We start from the raw sequence: 21,646 nt of genomic DNA on the forward strand, positions 1-21,646 counted from the left end.
TTGCTCGTGCAGTATATGGGTCCTCAACGGAAGGCATGACCCTGGGACAGTACAACCGTCACCAATACAAGCCAGTTGCCAAGGGCCTAAATTTTGATCATGTGACCTGGAGGATGCTAACACAGCCAAGTGTGAAAAAGGCTAGAAGTCCCTTTTTTTCAGTGCCCTCGTCTCTTCCAATGGCCACTAAAGGAGTGATTGTAAGTCGAGAACTTCCTGTACAGCCTTCAGCCAACTCAAACAAGGGTCTCAATAACCTGGCCAACCTTTGCTTCCTGGTTCTGTTCGATGCAGACGCCAAGAGAGGAATCCGGGACCAGGCATGGGTTCTGGGATTCTGCGAAAGGTCCTTCCCGCATCCCTTATGCTTGCTCATTCATAATTTACTTTGGTTCCTCCCATTCCCGCTCCACCGTTACAAAATAGGAGAGGAAGAGAGAGACAGGGAGAAATCTCCTCCACAGGAAGTGCTAAAGAAAGTTCCTCTTCATGCAAAATTAATGCGTGGGATCTGTTACCAGAAAATGGGGTGAGGCTTTTTAAAAAAGGAATTAAGAGAAAAAAGAGATGACTGTCAATGGCAATTAAGCAATGAAGATTATGTAGAGCCTCCAGATCGAAAGAACTGCTATCCAACCAGATTCTGTTAGCAGCGGCTTCTTGGCCCTGGTGGGACGGCCTGGTCAAAAGTGAGTTAGGCTGAGAGTGACTGGCCCAAAATCACCCAGCTGGCTTTCGTACCCGAGGCGGGACTAGAACTCACCATCTCTTGGTGATTCGCCCAGTCATCCAGCCGGCTTTCACACCATAGGCAGAACTATAACTCACCATCTCCTGGTTTCTAGCCTGGTGCCTTAACCACTAGACCAAACTAGCTCTATGCTAGTTTCAAAATATGTTTCCTCCAAGGATTGTTTCCCTTTCACAAAGATTACGATTTTGACACACGTCTGCGCATTAGTGGAGTTTCTCAGTTCCACGTATTTTATTTTAATTTTTTTGGTACTTTTTTGTAACTTCATCTGTATTTTCGCCTGCTCTTTTGCATCGCTTTGAAATAAAAATAAAGCCATACCATTTAAGATGGCTGCAAGCCATAAATAAATAAATAAGGCCTCTTCTTTGTTGCTTTAAACACACAAGCTCACCTCATCATTGTACTGTGACTGTCGGCAAAAAAGCATTAGGCCTTTTGGTACACGCTTTTATTTCTTCAGAAAAAAAAAAAAATTCAAGGAAAAGTGACTTTTTCCAGGTACCTGATGCCCTCTTCTGGTGTAACACGAAGCTTCCTAGCTGACAGAAATTCGAGAGACAAGGATTACTATTTTGGTTGGCGCACGTCTAGCTTAATGAAAAGAAGGACCAGGGGAGACATGATAGCAATGTTCCGGCATCTGAAGGGTTGCCCCAAACAAGCGGGAGTCAAGCTCTTCTCCAAAGCTCCTGAGGGCAGGACGAGAAGCAATGGGTGGGAACTAACCAAGGAGAGAAGCAACTTAGAACTAAGGAGAAATTTCCTGACAGTTAGAAGGGTTTGCTTCCACAAGTTGTGGTTACTCCCAACACTGGAGGTTGTAAGAAGAGATTGGACAACCAAATGGCATACCCCCTGTGATGACCCAGGCTGGGATACAAAACAAACACAATCCCAGAAAACAGGTGAAGCCCCTTTTATTCCTTCAGTTTGCTTCCAAGCTCCGAATATCTTTGACGGAAGACAAAAACACTCCCACACAAACAGTTACACAAAGAGGGGAAAAAAGCAACACAAACCAGGCAAGATAAGGGCTGGAGGAGGTCCACAGATAACACACACTGGGAAGGACGCCAAACTCAAGAAAGGAGCTACTAACTAGAGATATTTACACGGTTTCCAGCGTTTGCCAGTACGCAGGTCCTTACAGTTATCACAGCTGCAGCCCATGAAGAGGATCAAGGCCCTCTCCTCCTGAGTAGACCACGTCTCTCCCTTATCCTCTCCTCCCTGCATGCCCTAGGATGGATAGCGGATGGGCCTGGGTCCTCCTCTGACTGCCCAGCCGGCCTCTGCCTTTCCCCAGCCTCCTCCACAACCTCCGGAGCCACATTTCCACTCCCTGTCGGCTGTTCCTCCTCTCCCTCAGAGTCAGTCTGCACCAGGGGCAGGACACCCCCTTGAGCAGGGGCTTGGACTACTAGAAGCCCCCCAAGGTGCATTCCAACTGTATTATTCTGTTATTCATTGCTTCTGTTGCATTTAATGGAATAACCCAACTCATTAGAACGGCCAGTGTATTTTCAAGGCAGTGTGGCGTTTCTTTATTTATCAAACATATAGAGCTGCCACTCATCTCACAAAACAAGGGAGTCTGGGCAGTATACAATGGAACTAAAACAATACAAATACACAAGCTGTATTATTGTGTTGGGCAGTTAATTTATTCTACTGGTTGCTTCTGGGTATGAGAACCACGACGTTTTGAGGCTCCTGTTTCAAAGTTACGCAACAGGCAGAAAATTCCAGAATAGGTCCAGGAATTGTGGGTCTGCTCTTCTTTCACGCGATGTTTAGATCTGCTTTTATGCAAGGGATTCTTTTTATGATGTTAATGGATTTGGGGTTTTAGAACAGACAAAGTTTTAGATTATCTCTAGCTTTGGGGCTGCCCTTTTGTCATTTTATGATTACCCCTCACGCTCGTGTTATAACAGGAGATGTTACTTTTAATGTTGGAAAAGCAACCGAGAAATATTTTGCCACATGCTGTTCTTTAATATGTTTATTAAACAGCACTTCAAAGACGACAGCAAAAAAAAAGAGTCACTTGGATGACTAAACTGGTGCCCCAATCTGTACAGGTAGTCCTCGACTTACAGTTCATTGAGCAACTGTTCAAAGTTACGATGGCACAGAACAAAGTGACTTATGACCATTTTTCACACTTACGACCACTGCACACCCCCAGGGTTACACGATCAAAATTCAGATTGGCAACTGGCGTGTATCTGTTTTTGCAGCGCCCCAGAATCGCACGATCCCCTTTTGCGACCCTTTGAAAACGAAGATCCACTCAACACTTAATTGAACAACTGCAGTGATTCTCTGTAGCAAGAAAGGCCATAAATTGAGGCCAAACTCACTTAACCAATATCTCATACGTAGCAACAGAAATTCTGGGCTCAATGATGTAAGTTGAAGACTACCTGTACCATAAGGATATCGTGGAATTTAGAACCATTTTGGGAAGCGCACGATTACCTGAAGGTCTGTGTCAGAACCACTCCATCTTCCGGCATCTTATTTAAGCATAACGGAAAGTGTAAAAATCACTTCTTGTTATTCTCCTATGCAAATCACCGAGATGAGTTGGATTACTTAAATCGGGGTAGTTAGGAAGGATGCAGAAGAATATCAGCTTGATCTGAGGAGCAACCGACATCAAGGAACAAATTTGGAACATCACGTTATGCACGTAGCTTGCTAAGTATGGATTCATGTGCGATGCTGGCTTTGTGTGTATTGTGGTTTATTCTGAACTATGGCATATTCAACAAAAAGTGTTATAATAGATAAAATAGTTAAACAATCCTCTTTACTTAAGTGGTATGTGAATCACAAAGAGATCGGAAATGGGTCCTGTGGAAATAAGTCATTTATTTTGAACAACATTGATTTTAGAGAACAGGTTAACATTGGGAATCTACAATATCCATTGTCTACAAATATCTATGTTGCGTTAAGTAAAAAAAAAAAGTTCTTAGGAATGTGTACAACATAAAATATGCATTTAATGTGGCCGGGAGTGTAACATACATTTGTCAAACTCGGCTTTATCTTAAAAAGAGAAATGCTGCCATCTAGGACAACGCTTTTGTTTTAATTCCTTATTAGTTCAGGCGTCCTCTCAAGCCAGGAACTTTGGTTTAAGGGCCCATGGATGCTGGGTGGATCTTGGATGAGCAGCTGTGAAAAGAAGAATAGCAAGATTGACACTTCTCCCCATGTTTAACTCACAAGGTCCTTCAAACAAGAGCTGGCTGGCTTTAGGCCATGGTATTCTTATGCTTCTTTGAAAGGACACTCATCAAGAGATGAAAAGAATATATGATTTTGTCTTATTATTGCAGATAGGAAAAAACTCTTTGTTTTCCGCTTTTCCTCTAGACCACAGAACATTCTTATTTATTTATAATCCAGCTTTTGTTATTTTTTACAAATAACTCAAGGTGGAGAACACAGATATTATTACTCTTTCCTCCTATTTTCCCCGCAACAACCCCGCTGTGAGGTAGATGGCACTGAGTGTGACTGACCCAAAGCCACCCAGCTGGCTTTCCTCCTTAAGGCAGGACTAGAACTCACAGCCTCCTGATGACTGGCCTAAAGCCACCTAGCTAGTTTTCCTATCTTAAGGCAGGATTAGAACTCACAGTCTCCTTTCAACTGGGGCAGGATGCAAAGATGGGAAGAATGTGTTGACTAACCAGGCTCGTCCTATTAGCTACGCCACAAGAGGATTCCCCATTTGAATCCAGCTTATATGTGTATTATTATAATCAGGGCTTTTCGCTTAGCCTCACGGCTAACCAAGGCGTTAAGGTGGAGTCAACCAACCTTGGCGAAGTTCAGGTGTGAATCCAGCCACAGAGTAGAAGACAGTCTCACCTGGGAAGTCTGCAGGAGAGAGAACTCAAACTACTGTGAGTTGGGCAAGGGATCCATTCAAAAACACTGGCAGATGAGGGGGGGTTAGGGGATGGATTTTTTTAAAAAAAAAAATGCTAAGGGGCAGCTACTTCAAAACCGGTTGGCATTCCAAAACAGCCTTCTAAGCCAAATGATGGGGTGGTGAATTGCAGGTCCAGCCTGCTGCCTTTGTTACTATGCAGGCAAGAATGGAAGAAACAGCTACTAACGCAAAACAACAACAACCACCACCCATCTTCTTTCAGACTTAGGCATGAAGCATCACCCGGATTTGGCCGGCTCTCACCTGTAGGTAGGTGTAGGTAGCAGGCCAGGTCTGCCCCCGAGGAGTGGTCGCTTTGCAGGGGCATGTGGAGGAGCCATCATCGGCCTTTTGATGATCTTTGTGAGAAGAGGTGGAGGTTTGCCCGTCGGGCCAGCTAGCAGTGCTATGAAGGAAAAACAGAAAACAGGATTTTGATACAGTGCTATCAACTCTGAAGCTGGCCTGACTGGGGCCATCTTTGAGGCTTCAGTGTTGCCACAATGGAGATGAGCACAACCAGCATCCACCAGGGCAGTGATCAGGAATCCAGGCAACTGGTCCTTTTGAATCCAATGACAATAAGCAATAAAAAAAGTGTAGCTTTATTAATTAACTCGAGCAAACAAATTTAAAAGCCTAACGCAGAAAGCATAGATACCAAGCGAGAGGTCAGGAGCTCCTTAAAAACAATAGTAGAGATACTTCAAGGATGGCCAGTTTCCACAGTACCCCACAGATAGGATCTGTTCAGAAGCCCCCCCCCCCCGCTCCCCCCAATATATCCAACATGCCTTCTTCCTCCTCCTCTTCTTCGCACAGCACCCACCCTGTGAGATAGGTTGGGTGAGAACGAGTGACTGGCCCAAAGTCATCCAGCTGAGTCTCATGTCTAAGAAGAGACTGGAACTTGCAGCCTCCTGCTTTCTAACCCAGGTGTTTTAACCACTACTTAGCAAACAAGAGTGGAAAACAAGAAAATTAGCTCAGAATGAGCTCTGAATATTTACATTTTTTCTTAGTACGAAGGAGAATGGAGTGGAATGTGAATAGAATAGAAATAGAGCAGGTTCTTTTATTGGCCAAGTGTGATTGGAAACATAAGGAATTTGTCTCCGCTGCATAAACTCTCAGCATACAAACAACAAAGTGATAAATCATAAGTTAATGAAGAGAAGGTAACAGGAAAGACGAGAAGGATAACAGTAATACAGCCCTACTACATGGGTTTAATATCCTTAGGATGAGGATATTTAATTGGATAAATCCAAATAGGTCACTGAACTCTCAAAACAACAGTGGTCTTCCATGCCGCCACTACAATGTTGCATTTGGATGGACCAACCTGGAGTTGGAAGAAGAGCCCCCGACGGTCTTTTGCCCAACAAAGCTGGCTTAGGCGAGGGCGCAGCAGACTGGCCTAAGACAGAAGTACGACTGGGGGTTGGCAGCAGAGGTGGCGGCTTGCTCAGCGTCGGAGGGAGAGCGCTCCCGCTTGGCCTGGCACTTGGATACTCGTCGTCTTCATCTGGGGTGGCTAAACTTTTCGTTTCTGCAAGAAAACCTGGATTAGGAGGGCCCAAATTTAGCCAGGAAACAAATCGATTAGCAAAAACGAGCCGCTAAGCCAAGAAGTCAGCCTGGCTGCTTGTTTCAATGTCCTCTCTTTCTCAGCCAGTTCATTTTATGCAGGGATCACAAGGCTTAGGAAATTTTAAGGACGTGAGGTGGGAAAAATCATTTTTATAGGAGTCATGGAAGTGATTTGAAGCAGTAAATTGGTAGAGTTATTGGCTTTTATAATATAAAGCAGTTGGGGGAGGAGTCTATTTTTTTTTTCCGCGAGTGTTACGTATTTCTTTTTCACTTACTCTAGTTATACCTCGTAACGGCCTTTCACCGTGTGAAACGTGACCGTTATTGGACGGCGGTACAGAGGCGAAGGGGGGGTTATGTTTTTATTACGACAGCTGGACGAACTTTTGGGGGGAACGACACAAATTTGGGGCTCATCGATAGGTGGCTTCGTGGTCTCCTAAAGTGGGGAGAGGCTCTCCAACCTGAGCCATGACAGGGTGGACAATATTTTTGCCTTTTTTTATCATTAAAAGAGCCATATACCTCAGGCACTCAGGACCGCTGGCATTTCTCCTAATGCCCCCAGGAATAGGGGTGACAAGGTCCCTACTCCCCTGGAAGGGACTTATTTGAAAGCGCAAAGAAAGGACAGATGTTAAAGAATCGGGGGGTAAGGATGAGCTGGGGGACAGAGGCAGACAACCTGGGGGAATCCATCTTAAGTAGCCACCCTAGAGAAAGAGCCGTGACCTTCCGGATAACGGGTTATCAACCTGCAGCCCTTCTCGAGCCAGTGTCATTTTTAACCATGTTAGTGTTCATGCACGAAGTGTGGGTTTTTTTTTTCCCCCGGGTTCGAGGGAGGACGGGGCGTTTTCACACCGGGTATTTTCTGATTTGAAGGGGGGGCCCCGCCCCCAAGAGGTTATTCTGAGATTTATGGGTGGGATTTAAAGGGTACTGTCGAGGGAGGGAGGAGGGTTGGGGGGAATGGGGGAACATGAATACCTTCAAGCTTATTTCTCCTGGTCTTCAGGTAGTCACTTATTGAGTTCAATTCTTCCAGATATAAATGCTTTCCCTCACTTAACAGAAAGAGGAGGTGTCTAATGCTTAGAGGCACATGGTAACTCTCATAAAGCTCCCGTTCTAGAAAGCCATCCGCCAGATCAGCTGCTTTGTGGGAAATCTCTGTGCGCTGCTGTTGTTCATGCTCAGCAAAAATTTCCTCAAACTCTTTAGCTATCAGAGCCAGGGCATCTTCCATGGGCATATTACGGTGGACTACAGAGAAGAGAGACACCTTGCTTTTTAAAAAGTCACATCCAGACCAAAATAAAAACCAAAAAAAAACCCCCCCAAACACCAAACCGCCGCGTCCTTCCACCATTCCGACTGCGGCGCTAAAACGCTTACTTTGGGACTCAAAATGCCACACTTTGAATGGAATGAAAAAGAATGGATTTAATCGGGGCCTGTCAGATACCCCGGCAGTGGTTATGTCCAAGATTTCAACACAAACACAAACCATTTCTATTAAATGTCGTGGGTGACTCAACTCGGCGCTTGCTTTCTGTGTGCTGGATTGATTTCCTAAGGGGGACCAGTTTGATAAAAAAAACACCTCTGGAAAGAGGAAGGGGGTGGAGATGTGACTGACACTGAAATGTTCTTTTTAAATGCAGGGGAAAGGCCTACTACAAACAGTCCATTTTCCAGAAGGCAGAGTTTGGATGAAGGACATTTTGCTAGGTGTAGTAGCGGTGTATGGCTAGGACTTCTTAACCAATTATTTTACTGCTGTTCTTTGGCATGTTCAATCATGCCTCAAAGAGAGATTGTTTTGATGTGCTTTAATATGAGGAGGAATCTAGAGAGAGCATTTGCCGAACAGGGACCGGGTTCTTAAGGAAGCTAAACTTACTTTTGATAGTCTGATGAAGCATGATTACGGTGCATGAAGAAAGTGTTACATTAGATGGTTCGACAAGAACGCAAAATGGAGAACCATCATTTTTAACTTCCTGGAGGGCACGTGTAAGACCTGATTCAGAAGTAAGGTATATCATTTCCACCACAAGGCCATGATCCTGCAACCGATGGCCTATGACTGTTGAATATTCCCTTGAAGGAAAAAACAAACAAACAAAAGGAAAAAAAAAAGGAAAAAAAAGCAAAACAAAACAAAGAAGCAGGTTATTTTACAGGTAATTCAGAAAATATATTATTAGTGCCAGTGTGCTAGCAAGGGTCATTGTTGCGCGCGGCAAGAAAGCTCACTGAAAATATTCGGTCAGATAGATTTAACGGTGTGCTGAAGTTGTGCTGAAACAGAGGGGTCCTTGCTTTATGAAATGTAGATTTAAGCAGTCATAAAACTTCCAGGCATACAGAGAAGAACCTCAACGTGGGCCTGGCATTTCCCAACTGAAATGCTTACAGAACAATTGAGGTTAAATTTGTAACAAAAAAAGAGAACGGACTGGGCCATAGAGTGTCTTTACGTTTTATGATCTAAGACTTTGACCTCTGCAGACAGTGATGTTCATCAGTAGGGTATCCTGCAGAGATGATTTTCGGAGTTGTTCAATGGCTGACTGAGAATTCTGGAGAGTGACAGGCTAGAGAAACCAGGTCTCTACATCTACATTTATGTATGATAGGTGGAGAGGTTTGGGGCTGAACTTTCCCGGTGGGAAACACAAGATTTTCCCACAATATCAAAGTAACTGGTGAAGCCCTGGTTTATATGAAGTTCCACATCAATTAAGCTCACTTGACCGGACTGGGTTGTAGCTATCTGGGCTTAAGTCTCACAAACATTTTGCGGTGATTGAATTGCGTAAGGACATAGAATGTTTAATGTTGCTTCCATTTCAACAACAATTGCAAGGGAATCTCAGGTGTGTATCCATGAGAAGCTGCTTAGTATTTGCGAATATTTGGTTAACGTATGTGAATGAGATTTTTTTGCATATAAAGTGATCTTTAGAAATATGCACAAGTGGAAATTATTTAACAATGGCAAGTAGGACTCTCAAAGAACAGCCCAACCGAACTCTGCTTTCTTTTCTCAGATTTGAAATAGATTAAACAGGTGTGAAGGAGAAAATATTACACTGCAATTTTTTTGAAAAACAAGCACCTTATTAAGATTTTATCAATGCTTTACATGTACTGGCACTTTTACAGAATTGCTTAATTCAACCAGGCTTTTATTATGGGTCATTCTATGTTCTTTCTGGACAGAAACTCACTTTTTTGAGACTGCAATTTTACTTTACGGAAAATTCCATAGGCATGGCTGCCCAAATTTATCTAATTAGATCTAATTTGTCCCAATTAGATGAAATGGCAGTCAACAATTTCAAGTAACTGGCAATTTTACCTATGCTTCATAGCCATTTTGTGCGCCACATTTTAGTAGACCCTTTCTGGAAGAAAAAAGATCTGTTTTTTTTTTTAACCGAAATTTACAAAACACTTTTTGTATTTTGCCAAACCCAAAGATTTATTTTCAAAACTTATTCTACGATATGAGAATATTTTTAAACAGTTGTATTAACATCTCATCTGAGGATACAAAATGTGAGACTAATTATGGACAAACATTTAGTGGTGATGTTTATAGAACCAGAAAGAAAAGGTGGCCAAACGTTTGGGGCTCTGAAGACTGCACGAAAAAGTTTAGTGTGAGATGAACAATAACCGTGTGCAGTTTATCTAGCATAATTGCTGTGACAAAAGCAAACAGATGACAAGGCAGAATTGTTTCATTCTCACTTTGACTGGATGGGAAAGTGGAAAAAGATGACGGGAAGTATTTTACAAAAAACAATGCAGATGTCGTTTTGGCAATGTAGTATCAAGGAAAAATATAAGCAGGCCTATCACTCATTCTTACAACATTGCTAACGTCACAATATGACACAATCGATGAGAGCGATTTGTCCAAGTTATGGTGACAATTCATTTAGCAAAGACGTACAACAGCGACACTCCAAGAGAGACTGCTATTTACTATCAATAACGTGTTTGAGGTTGCGTGGAGAACAGCTTTCAGGGAATGTGTGAGAATATAAATTAAGAAGTCCTGGTTAAGGTCATGCTACGAGAATTGGAGGGAAATGACAAAAAGGGTGACAAAAGTTTAATCAAAGCACGTGAAATTTTTTATAATGGAAAGTCTTCAAGGAAAAAAAAATCCCCAGAGCATTTTAGAGATGCTAAGCACTTCTGTGTGAAAATCTGTAAATTATTCGGGGGGTGGGGGTGGGGGCTTTTTTCAGGAACTGCATAAGAGAAATAATCATTATTTCAAGTATCAAGGTGAAATGTTCAAATACCGAACGCTGAATTTAATGACTCTCGGTGAATTTCATGGCATTCAAAATCAACTGAAAGGAACGGAGAGGTGATGATGTGGCTAATAACTGTAAATTTCCATAGTGCCAACATCAAAATTATGCTTTTTTCAATTGGCTTCATTTATGGACAGAGCTTAACCACAAATTTTCACCCTAAAGAATGCTCAGTACCTCTACCCACACTGCTTATGTTGATATTCAAGTTATATTTGGGCAAAGAAGAACAAGGGGCTGTATTAAAATGGTTTTAAAATACCAAATGATAATCCATACATACGAGCAGTTCTAAAGGAGAGGCAGATCTTGATTTAAATGAATGTGGACGGGCAGGAAAATTCACAGATGTCTGTAAGATCTGAAGTTACTATGATAAATAGTTACCATGCTCCTTTTAAAGAGAACTCCTTGTTAACTAAAAGATACATGTAACAATCAGTACTAACTTACAACCATCCTACAAGAGCTACAACTACACAAATTAAGTCATAGTCCTACCACGCTCAATAGGACTGACGCCCAAGTTACAAGAGACAGAAGGGAATCAAAATATGTTACCATTTTAGTAGTTTCCCATTCATGGGAAACCAACGCCAAAAATGTAATATAGAGGGTCTAAAAGAGTGGGAATAATGGGGGCTGAGCCTATTTTACTGCTATTTTTATTCAACTCTCTAGATCGGGGTGGCCAAACTATGGCACCTTTACGACCTGTGAACTTGCAAAATTCTGGAAGTTGAAGTCCACAGGTCACAAAGGTGCCATCATTGCCAACCTAATGCTCTAGAGACTTATTCTGGGATAATTCTAATAACAGGCATTGATGAGGAAAATGTGGTGGGGTGGAGGAAACCTTCCTCCATGCAAATGATGAGGCAACATTTAGAGATATATCTCTGTTGCTCGGTCATGCAGTGCAGACATGTACCGCCACCCTGGCTTTTTTGGTCACTTCACTAACAAAACAGGAAAATCAAGATCTCTAAAAAGAGTTAACCGTATTGCTAAAAGTGAAATTAAATGGGGAAGCGTTTGCTCAGAGTTCAGTGAAGCATCAGTAACTGCGTCTTAAAAAAAAAAAAGAAAAGACCTACGCTTGATCCTTGCTGATGGAAACGATGACACAGTCCGAAGGTTTTTCTCTGTTGTATTCCTTCTCTATCTGCTGGTAAAACTGCAGGTACAACTTATCGCGATGAGCATCCTTGGTGTGGCTGTCATCTAAACACATAAGCAGATAATCAGACTGAGGAAGGGATGTATGGATGGATATAGGCAGACAGACAGACAGATAAAAGAGATAGCTTGATAGCTAGATAAGATGGATGGAAGGATGAAAGGACGGATGGATAGGTATATAGATACAGACAGACAAGAGATAATAGAGATAAAAGAGATAGAGATAGATTGATATAGACAGACAGATCAAAGCAGCAGCGAGGCTTAATACATATGTTCTTTCTTCAGTTAGATATGGTAAATTCAGTATCTGGGCAGGATTCAGAACTGGATTATAGGTGCCTTGGCTGTAATAGCAAGCAGTAGTAAAAGCTGGTTCCCACAGAGATTAAGAAAATGGTTCTGTAAATAGCCAGCTTTAGGTTTCTTTGAAGCAAAAAACTTAATGAAAAGACTAATAGAAGGGACTACATGTGTCGCTCAGGATTGAACTGTGGAATCCTTGGTGTTCTCTGAAGTTGGTTGTTGGTTTTTGCAGACATGGTGAGTGTGAGGATTAACACCAGACAAACAATCAAGCCATAAATACCCTACTCAAGTAATTACTAAAGTGACAAACGATTAAGCAGAGAACAATACCCTAATCGAGGAACTGCCAAGAGGAAAGCCACCCTTTGAACAACACTGGCAGGGCAAGCAAACTCCACACTCACCAGCACTGATGATGTTACCAAGTTGGGTATTGAAATGACCTTAAGCAAACAACCAAGCTCAGAGGGCACTAAGGACTCCACAGAAAAGACCAATCTCCCTATTGGAAAGCTATGTGTTTGGGATAAATTGGTAGTAAACTGAAAAATGTTCAGTTGCCGCTTGGAGCTCTACCCCATTTGTTTCAATCAAACTTTACTGAAGAAAACTCTGCTTGGAAACAAATACTTCGGATATTTCTTTAACTATCAAGAGAACGCAACAGGACTGAAATGTAAAACTGAAACGAAAGGCGCCTGGAGGAGCAAGCACATTCTTATTGCCACTCTAAATTCAAGTAACTCTTACCTTTCTGCGGGTACTGGTGTCTCTCATAATTAACTTCGTTCTCTGTTGGATGATACTGCTGCCCAAAAAGTTCTTCAAAGCTTTAAGCCCAAAACACACAAGAACTAGTGTTACCTCCCTTTTAAACAAAATGTCACAACCCTCAAGTTGAACCAAGGCTAAGAACTGGCTTACATCAAAAAAGGTGTGGGACTGCATTGTTTCAGGGGTACAGAATAAATGCACAATTATTTGATTCCATCCATTATTATTTGCCCTGTGCTGCTACTTCAGGTTATACCCAGTTTGTACGGAAGGGGAAAAGATCCTTCTCACCTGTTACCATCCTCATGATCCTTCGAATAACCGTCTGTGGGAGAGTAAGAACTCTTCTGAATGGATTTGTAAGGATTTATGCTAGAAGGAGCAAGATATGCGTGTTAAGGATTGCCGAAAGAATTTGAGTGTAATACATTTTTGGATTACATAAAGGATTTGGAATCCAATTTTAGACTCTGCAGAGTTTTCAGATAAAGATCTGAAACATCTGTTATTTAGCAAAACATTGATGGGAGACATCAGAAACAACTTGTTGTTGTTGTTAATTCAGAATTAACAAAGATCCCTGCAAAGAAATTAGACATTCCACCCTCCCCCCAAAAAAAACACCAACCCCATACATTCCAATTTCAACAAATTCCTGGGATGACATGAGAGCATCCAACATCATTGCATGGAAGAACTTTGTTATTACAAGCCATGATAATAGAAGAAATGAAAATGGGGGACAAGGGCATGGTGTGAAGTGGTGTGTATATATTACAAGAAAAACATGTCATATCTATCGATCAATCGATCAATCTACCTATCTACCTACTAACCTACCTATCTTTTCTGTCTGTCTGTTTGTCTCTATCCATTCATCCACCGAAGAATCTTTTGTCAGGCTGTTATGGGCAGATCTGTCTTTCAATATACTATAGAAATATTAATTTATTTACTTACTCCAGAAGTCGAGGAATCCACCCTGGTCTCTGCCTGGAACCAAAAAGAAAAGAACAATTAATGCATACTTAAGTTAAAAGTCGTCACCACCATTGTTAAAAAGTACTGATTTTTCTCTGAATGTGGACTGTATCTTTAAAAGGCTGGAGACAGACTGAACCTGGGCATTGTGAGGTACACCCATAGGTTCTCATGCTGCCACTTGATGGACCAGCTACCATTTCCGAGCGATCTTTATGGGCAGACCCAGGTAGAACACAGTGCAATGTCTCAAATGGGAGGTGGCCAAGGCATCGATGGCCATGAGCAAGGTCTCCTGATCAAGAAACAGGCAGAGTTGGTGTACATGTAAGTGCGCAAGGGCCAATTTAGTGCTCCTTTGTTGGAGGTCAGCTGCTGGTGAGATGTTTTTGGGTTGCTGACTTTGCCATTTGTTCTTCTTTTTTTTTGTCTGAGGCTAGTTTTACTGTTCTTTGTTTTGGTTACACTGTTTCTTAAATATTGTTTTGATATGTAGTGAACCATCCAAAGACATTTGGAGTTTGGTGACATTGGATCAAACAAAAAATAACATGCTAGACTGGCAAAGGGTTAAGAAAGGACTTTTCTAACTGTGTTACAGCATTAAAATATATATATATATATAAGCTGGAGTGACGATGAAAATTGCAGGGTGGTTTAATTCCTTTAAACCAGACGCTGAGGAGCATTTTTTAAATCTCAAAATCGTACAACAGATAACGAAAGTTTTTGTTCTGCCAAATTTTTCCTTCTTTCAGATCAGCTAAACAATCTAATTACTCTAAACATTTTTGCTTAAGTTGATGGCTTTGGACCCATCAAGATAGGGAGACAGAAACCAATTAAAACAAAACACACACAAAAACTCGCTGGCAGATGTAGAGTCTGGAAAGATCTGTCAAGGAGCAAAGGCAGCATAAGGACAACAGCTGCCTGGTCTTGCCTCATTTACTGTTAACTATTTCTTAGGCGCAGATAAAACTGAATTCGGTTACACTGATTAACTATGAATATGAGATGCAGCACATTAAACCCCTGAGCAAGATCGGAAGTGTGTAATGCCGACAAAGATACGAGCACGAAACCCAAGATTGGGTTTATTACAGCCAGATACTTTTGTGGATCTAAGTACAGTAAACAATTTCAATTATTTTTAAAAAAAAAAAATCATTTCTGTTATACAGGAAGTCCTCAACTTATGATCACAATGGAGCCCAAAATTTATGTTGCTAAGTGAGAAATAATGTTGCCCCATTTGATGATTTTTCTTGCCACATTTGCTAAGCGAATCACTGCATTGTTAAATGAGTAACATGGTTGTTAAGTGAATCTGGTTTCTTCGTTGAGTTTGCTTGTTAGAAGCTCTCAAAAAGTGATCACATGACCATGGGGATGCTGCAACGGTCATAAATGTGAGTCAACTGTAAAACATCCAAATGTAAATCACGTGACCATGGGGATGCTGCAACCTTCATAAATGTGAAAAATGTCACCTTTTTTCTGGTGCCGTTATAACTTCGAATGGTCACTAAGCAAACTTTAAGACTACCTGTAATTGCGGTAGAAACATTCTAGACCTGACATTGTAGAGAACCTGTAGGTGAACTAGTAGCACACTCAAACAGCCAGAAGATAATAAGCAGCTTGGCCAAGGAATATTCCATTAAAAACAAACATCATTTGCCAAAAATTAGACAGATATATTACTACAGGTCTCTGATGGCGAACCTTTTCCACATTTCATGTCAAGTGTGTGCTCATACGCCTGCATCCATGATGCAATGTGCACATATACCCACCGCCCCCTGCGCATGCACACGCGACCACCCCCCGCATGCGCACGCATCTCCATGCACATGGTTCCCCCTGCGCATGTACTGCAGATACATGACAATCAGCTGGCTGGCGGGTGGAGGGCATACGTGCATGCGCAGTGGAGGCCTTCCGGGCGACCTCTCGTGTGCCGAAAGAAGTGGCTCTATGTGCCACAAGTTCACCATCACGGCTATAGGTAGTCCTAGCACCTATTTTTCCACATTATATTCATATCATATTAAAATTTCAACATATAGATAGTGACTCTAGACCCCAGGTAATTACTGTGAAGCTGGGTATCTTGGCATGAAAATTTTTGCAGGGTCAACCTGCTTCTCGCTTTGGGGAGAAGACTTGTCTGAAAACAAAGACAGCTGCTGCCCATCAGTGTAAACAACCATCTGTCTTAATGAGGCAGCTGGATTAATTGCCTAGGTGGCCATGTTGCTTTGAAACCATTTCTCTGCCAAACATTTTGATTGTGGTATTTATTGCATTTGTATCTCACCTGTTCTATAAAAGCTCAAGGCAACTTACAGAAAGTTTCCTCTTAACTTTAACTCAAACCCAGTTCTTTGAGAACGCTTGAGCGTCACTGGTTTAGAATCAACCAGTCCCTGCCGTCACTTTTGCAGTGTTTTGCTGCTAAAGGTTTTGGTTGTGAATAAGGAACAGAACAAGATACTGAAGCTTAAATGCTGTGGCCACCAAATGAGAAGATTCATTGGAAAAGACCTGGATTGAAGGAAAGATTGAAGGCAAAAGGAGAAGGGAACTGCAGGGGATGAAATGGTTGGTGTCATTGACACAATAAACATGAATTTTAAACAAACTCCAAGAGATATTGGAGGACGGTGTGGGGCCCTAGACTGCTATAATCTATAGTGTCATGAAGCGTGGGATACAACTTAGTGATCGAACACCAACACTAATACAATTCTTGATTCCAGCTGAACTGGAATCAGGATTGAAAAACAAAAGTGTAAGACAAGCGTTGGTACCAAATTAAAATTAGAAATACCAGCTTGCTTGGGAACAGAGCAAGCCCAGAATAATTTGTTTAGATTGGCAGCCACACAAATTGAATAAATAAATAAGCAAGCAAGCAAACTAAAGAGGATAGGTTTAGATGTGATGCACAATTTCTTGTTTTATGTATTCATTCATATGAACCGAAAAACAACGAACAAACATGTAACACATAAGCACACAGATAGTTTGTTAGGCAGGATTAGCTATGAATTTGGGCATGCCATCAGCAGCAAATGTAGCCGCTAACCCTACTAAAGAAGGAAACCAGGATACAATGTAAATTTAAAATGCTAAATTTCACATAGAATTTTCAATGATTTAGTCAGAATATACAAAGATCAGATTTAGCTTGTATCCATCTAGTTAGTATAGGCCGCAATTTTTAAATGAAGATGTAAACTTCTAAACTAAATGTAAAAAAAAAAGAATGCATTAAAAATTTTCTACAGAAATGTGGATCTGAAATTTTAGTATGTATGTATGTATGTATGTATGTTTCTTTAATACAGAGAGAGGGAGGGAGGGAGAGAGAATTTAAAAGAAACAGGAAAAAGAACAAGGATCAGTGTGCTTTTTACCTTTTTTCAGGATCCGGTGTTTGTGCTTGATCTGTGGTTACTTTGGGCCATGAAGACATTTTAGTTTCTAAATTAAAAAAAGAATATCTTGTTATTAAAGAAATTAGTTTGAAAATATTTTCAGAAGAAAATTTACATCTGAAAACATTCAGAGTAATAAGCCACTTACGTTTTTCCAAACTACTGTGTTATAAAAAAAACTGAAAAAGTTAAAAAGTGGAAACGTTTAAGAGCCCCTTAAAATGTTGTTTTGCTTCATGAAATTAACATGTTCGCTGGATACAAATACTTTAACACTTTCCCTTAATTGCCCTTACGTTGTCATGGTAGAATGCCAAACAGCAACAGAGTATGGGGTTAAATGGACTTGTCCATAATTAACATTTTTTACAAGAGATTTCCCACAGGAGAGATAAGAAATCTGGTGTCTTCTATATATTTTACAATATCATTTCTACAATTCTTTGTCTGGGTCATAAAGTCTAAAACAACTGGGGGACATCAGGCAGAATTCTCCATTTCTATTCTACCACTTTTTTGTTTTTGTACCAGGTTATTAATTTTTGAGGGCATAATTACAAGGCTGATGCAACAAGTAAATTATATTTTTGCATTTCCCTTATGGTGTATTCCTAGCTTGATATATTTGGAAAGACTGTTTGCTCTGCTCAGAAGCCATCATATCCCTTGTGCTAAATATTCTTGGAGTTACTGTAAACCCCAAAATAGATGAATATAGCAAACTTAACTTTCTTCCATCTCAGTGAGTCTACAGCACAGATAAAGGACATCAGATCAGGAACATCACAAACTCAGTATGTTTTGCTGGAGAACTTTACCTCAACTATATATATAATTATAGACTACCTCTTCAATATAATTACATATACTAGTGGAAAAATACAATGAAGTGTAAATAAGGACAACATGGTGAGAACATTTTGGAGGTTTTGCAAAAAAAAAAAAAACACATGATGAGGTATCAGGTGCACAATTCTACATGTGAAGATTCAATTGAATTGATTTATGGCCAAAAGCCTTTATGCACAAGAATGTTCTCAGCTTCTCAACACAGGACATTTTTCAAGGTGCTTAGAGCATTCCCTTTCCTACTGTTGGAAGAAATATCCTTCTGGGTTCAGTTCCAAGTAGTGAAAAAGACACTGGAAACATGGAGGCTGTTTGGAAAGATGGCTTAATGGTGGACAGGTTCACGTGCCTTGGAGCTCATGAGCGAAAAAGGGGGAAGAAACGCTGAGAGTCCCTTGGTTTTATGCCCTCTTGGGATTTGAATTTGAGCTTGTATTCTGATTGGTTGTCATGGGACCATGAAAGGGCAACTCTGTAGGCTGCCCTGAGCCCCAGGCTTGGTTGAACCTTGCTGGATGATGAGGTATTGTAAGGGCTTTGAGATTCCTATTATGGCTCCGCCTGAAGGACATAGATCTTTGTTATGTAAACTAGACTGGCCCAGGCCTTAATGGCCCATTAGCAAAGGTTTTGAGTTTCTGCCTCTCTTTTAGGGGAAATATCCTGCCTTTTTAAATATATCCTAAAACATTTCATTTCTCTAGGAGAGGGGTGGGTTTTAACTTCCAACACTACAATAACCACATAATGCAACCCCATCAAATATAGCAATAAAGGCAGATTATAATGAAAATGGGGATGGGAAATCACTAATCCTCTAGCTGAGTTTCTATCAGTTTATCCTTTTCCATGGAGTGAGAACTTCCAGTAATGCAGATTACATCTTGAAGGTTCCTGGATGCTCTCTGTGAGCTTGGTTGTCTTCTTGCAGGCATCTCATCACCCAAACTAGGTAACGTCATCAGTGCTAGTAAGGAGCGGGGCTTAAACTTATTTATATTCTGGTGGCTTGCCCTGTCAGTGTTGGGGGTGGTGGTCTTAGAGGTTCTTTGATTTCCTGTTGGCTTGTTTGGCAGTTTTCTTTATAGGAGTATTGTTTACTTCAATGCTGGTCTGATGTTAATCTTGGAGTTAATCAGGAACAGCAATTAGCACCCAGATGAGCATGGATCAACTTCAAGATAACATCAGTAAACAATACTAAGATAAAGAAATACAAGAAGAAATTAAGCAACAAATTAATTTTCTTTCATTAAAGATGAACAAAGTAAATGAATACAAAGTTACAATTTATATCTATCTAGTCTTTACCATTTATATCTATCAGCATGTATCTTAAAGGCTAAAGTTTGAGCTCTTTGTCCAGGAAATACAAAAACAAATACTTCTCTGGTTTTGTTGCATTTATATGTAGCCTAGTTAGTCCTCCCTCTCTCTATACGGTATATGTATATATCATGTGTATGGACTCTCATGTGTCCAGGTTGTATACCATATTTATTGTGGGTGTATATCAAAAGTGTACACATACCTAACACATATATAGATATGCTATCTACATACGTATGTCTATACCTACATCCTAACATATAAATATTAATCACTGTCCATCTTGGAACACATAACAGAAAGAGGAGGCTTGAGAGAGAGAAAGATGCACACATACACAGACATTCTTTTTTATGTATCTCTATAAACACACGTTTTATATACACACACACATACATACATACATATACATATATATACATATATATACATATATATATATATATATATACACACACACACATATATATACATATACATACATCTCCCTATACCTAAAACCATTTTTTTTATATATCTCTATACATAAACACACACACAAACACATGGTATATCTATCTATCTATCTATCTATCTATCTATCTATCTATCTATCTATCTATCCATCCATCCTCCGAGAAGCACAAAGCCGAAGACACAAGCCTGAAGATGATGAATAAGACTTCATCAGAACATCACCTAGATACTTCCAATTTTACGCGGGAGAAAACCCAAATAACCAAAGATACACACACACACACATATATATCCCTATACCTAAAAATACATTTTTTTATATATCTCTATAAACACACACACACGTTTTTTAATCAATCAAACGTTTATTATCAATGCACAACCTGTGTACAGTGAAACTGAAAACCCATAAAGACACACAGAGACGTCGTTTTTATATATCTCTATATACAGAGACTGTTTTTATACCTATATCCCTATACGTAAACAAACACACGCACTTTCTCCTTCTCACCTCTCTCTCTCTCCACACACACACACACACACACACAGAGGGTTCGGGTCCCTCAGCCAATTCTTCTTCTATTCCAGGCCAAGGGCTCCCCGGCGAGGCCTGCTTCCTCTTCTCCCCACCCGCAGCCCGCTCTCGCGCCACCCGGCCAACCGCCCCCTCTCTGGCCCCCCCTTCCCGCCCTTCCCTCCCGGGCGCTCACGCCTGGCCAGAGGGTCCCCACCCCAACCCTGCCTGCCTGCCCTCCCTCCCGGGCCCCGGCGGCCCCTTCCCCTCCCGCTCACCCGCTCGGGCTGCCCAGGCGCCCCTCCGAGACAGGCCGGCCTCGTCGCTCTCTTCACGGAGCAGCTGCGACCCTGAGGAGGAGGAGGAGGAGGAGGAGGAGAGGGGGCGGGCGGTAAAGGGGGCAGCCGGTCCCGCCTACACGGGCTCCTCCTCTTCCGGGGGCGGCGACTCCCGCCCTCGCGCCCCCCCCCCCCACCCAGCGGCCTAGTGAGGCCTAGCTGGCCCGGCGCGGTTTCCAAGGCAACGGCGGCCGGCTAGAGTCGAGGCGATAGGGATGTCGGGAATTGTAGTTCAGCTTCCCCCACCCCCACCTAGTGTGTTCCTTGGAAGCAGAACGGCGTGGAGCCGCTGTATGTCCCGTAGTAGGAATTAGGCAGCCGTTAGGGGTCGCGGAGCCGGGTTGCAAAAATGAATAAATAAAAATCCTGGGAAATTCTTAAAAGTGGACAAGTTACAAAACCATTAAATGAAAGCATTTTGAAGCATTAACCATCCTAGAAGCCTTTGGGGGGTATACGATAAGTTCATCATGTTTCAGCAGGATAATTTAATAAATTTGTGGTAGCCCAACCTTATGGGAGGCAAAAGGGAAGGGAAGGGAAGGGAAGGGGAAGGGAGGAAGGAAGGAAGGAAGAGGAGGAAAGAAAGAAAAAGAAAAGGGAAGGAAGGAAGAAAAAAGAGGAAGTGAAGAAGGAAGGAAGGAAGAAAAGGAAGGGAAGGAAGGGAGGAAGGAAGGAAGAAGGAAAGGGGAAAAAGGAAGAAGGAAGGAAAAGAAAAAGGGAAGGGAAGGAGGAAGGAAGGAAGAGGAAGAAAGAAGAAAGGAAGGAAGGAAGAAAAGGAGGAAGGAAGAAGGAAGGAAGGGGAAGGGAGGAA

General features: G+C 41.6%; 1 protein-coding gene across 3 annotated transcripts; it reads right to left on the reverse strand.

Annotated features, from left to right (window-relative positions):
* Positions 1–3,617: 3,617 nt before the first annotated feature.
* Positions 3,618–20,998, reverse strand: LOC113444972 (nuclear receptor coactivator 5-like). Of its 3 annotated transcripts, XM_087940675.1 has the most exons (12): positions 20,773–20,998; positions 17,323–17,389; positions 13,877–13,909; positions 13,208–13,288; positions 12,893–12,972; positions 11,749–11,875; positions 8,215–8,414; positions 7,299–7,574; positions 6,058–6,264; positions 4,977–5,118; positions 4,598–4,657; positions 3,618–3,946 (listed from the first exon to the last, which is right to left on the reverse strand). In XM_087940675.1, exons 2-11 carry the CDS (start codon positions 17,379–17,381, stop codon positions 4,645–4,647), a joined length of 1,218 nt encoding a protein of 405 aa, XP_087796801.1. In that variant the 5' UTR covers positions 17,382–17,389; positions 20,773–20,998; the 3' UTR covers positions 3,618–3,946; positions 4,598–4,644. The 3 variants fall into 3 exon arrangements, with proteins under 3 accessions (XP_087796801.1, XP_026569714.1, XP_087796802.1); XM_026713929.2 differs by lacking the exon at positions 4,598–4,657 and having other exon boundaries at positions 20,773–20,918; XM_087940676.1 differs by lacking the exon at positions 4,598–4,657 and having other exon boundaries at positions 3,752–3,949; positions 4,987–5,118; positions 20,773–20,918.
* Positions 20,999–21,646: the final 648 nt, after the last annotated feature.

Source organism: Pseudonaja textilis, chromosome 11 (assembly GCF_049901715.1).
Source record: "Pseudonaja textilis isolate UNSWEBS1 chromosome 11, rPseTex1.2, whole genome shotgun sequence".
NCBI classification, from domain to species: domain Eukaryota; kingdom Metazoa; phylum Chordata; class Lepidosauria; order Squamata; family Elapidae; genus Pseudonaja; species Pseudonaja textilis.

What these genes read in the sequence shown, in the direction of transcription:
- LOC113444972 (XM_087940676.1), bottom strand. Translation starts at nt 17,381, where the DNA reads ATGTCTTCATGGCCCAAAGTAACCACAGATCAAGCACAAACACCGGAT. An exon ending in ACACCGGATCCTGAAAAAAG is followed by an intron (nt 13,910 to 17,322) that starts GTAAAAAGCACA and finishes TTTTGGTTCCAG; the next exon opens with GCAGAGACCAGGGTGGATTC. An exon ending in ACCTGGCCTGCTACCTACAC is followed by an intron (nt 3,950 to 4,986) that starts CTACCTACAGGT and finishes TTCTTCTTTTCA; the next exon opens with CAGCTGCTCATCCAAGATCC.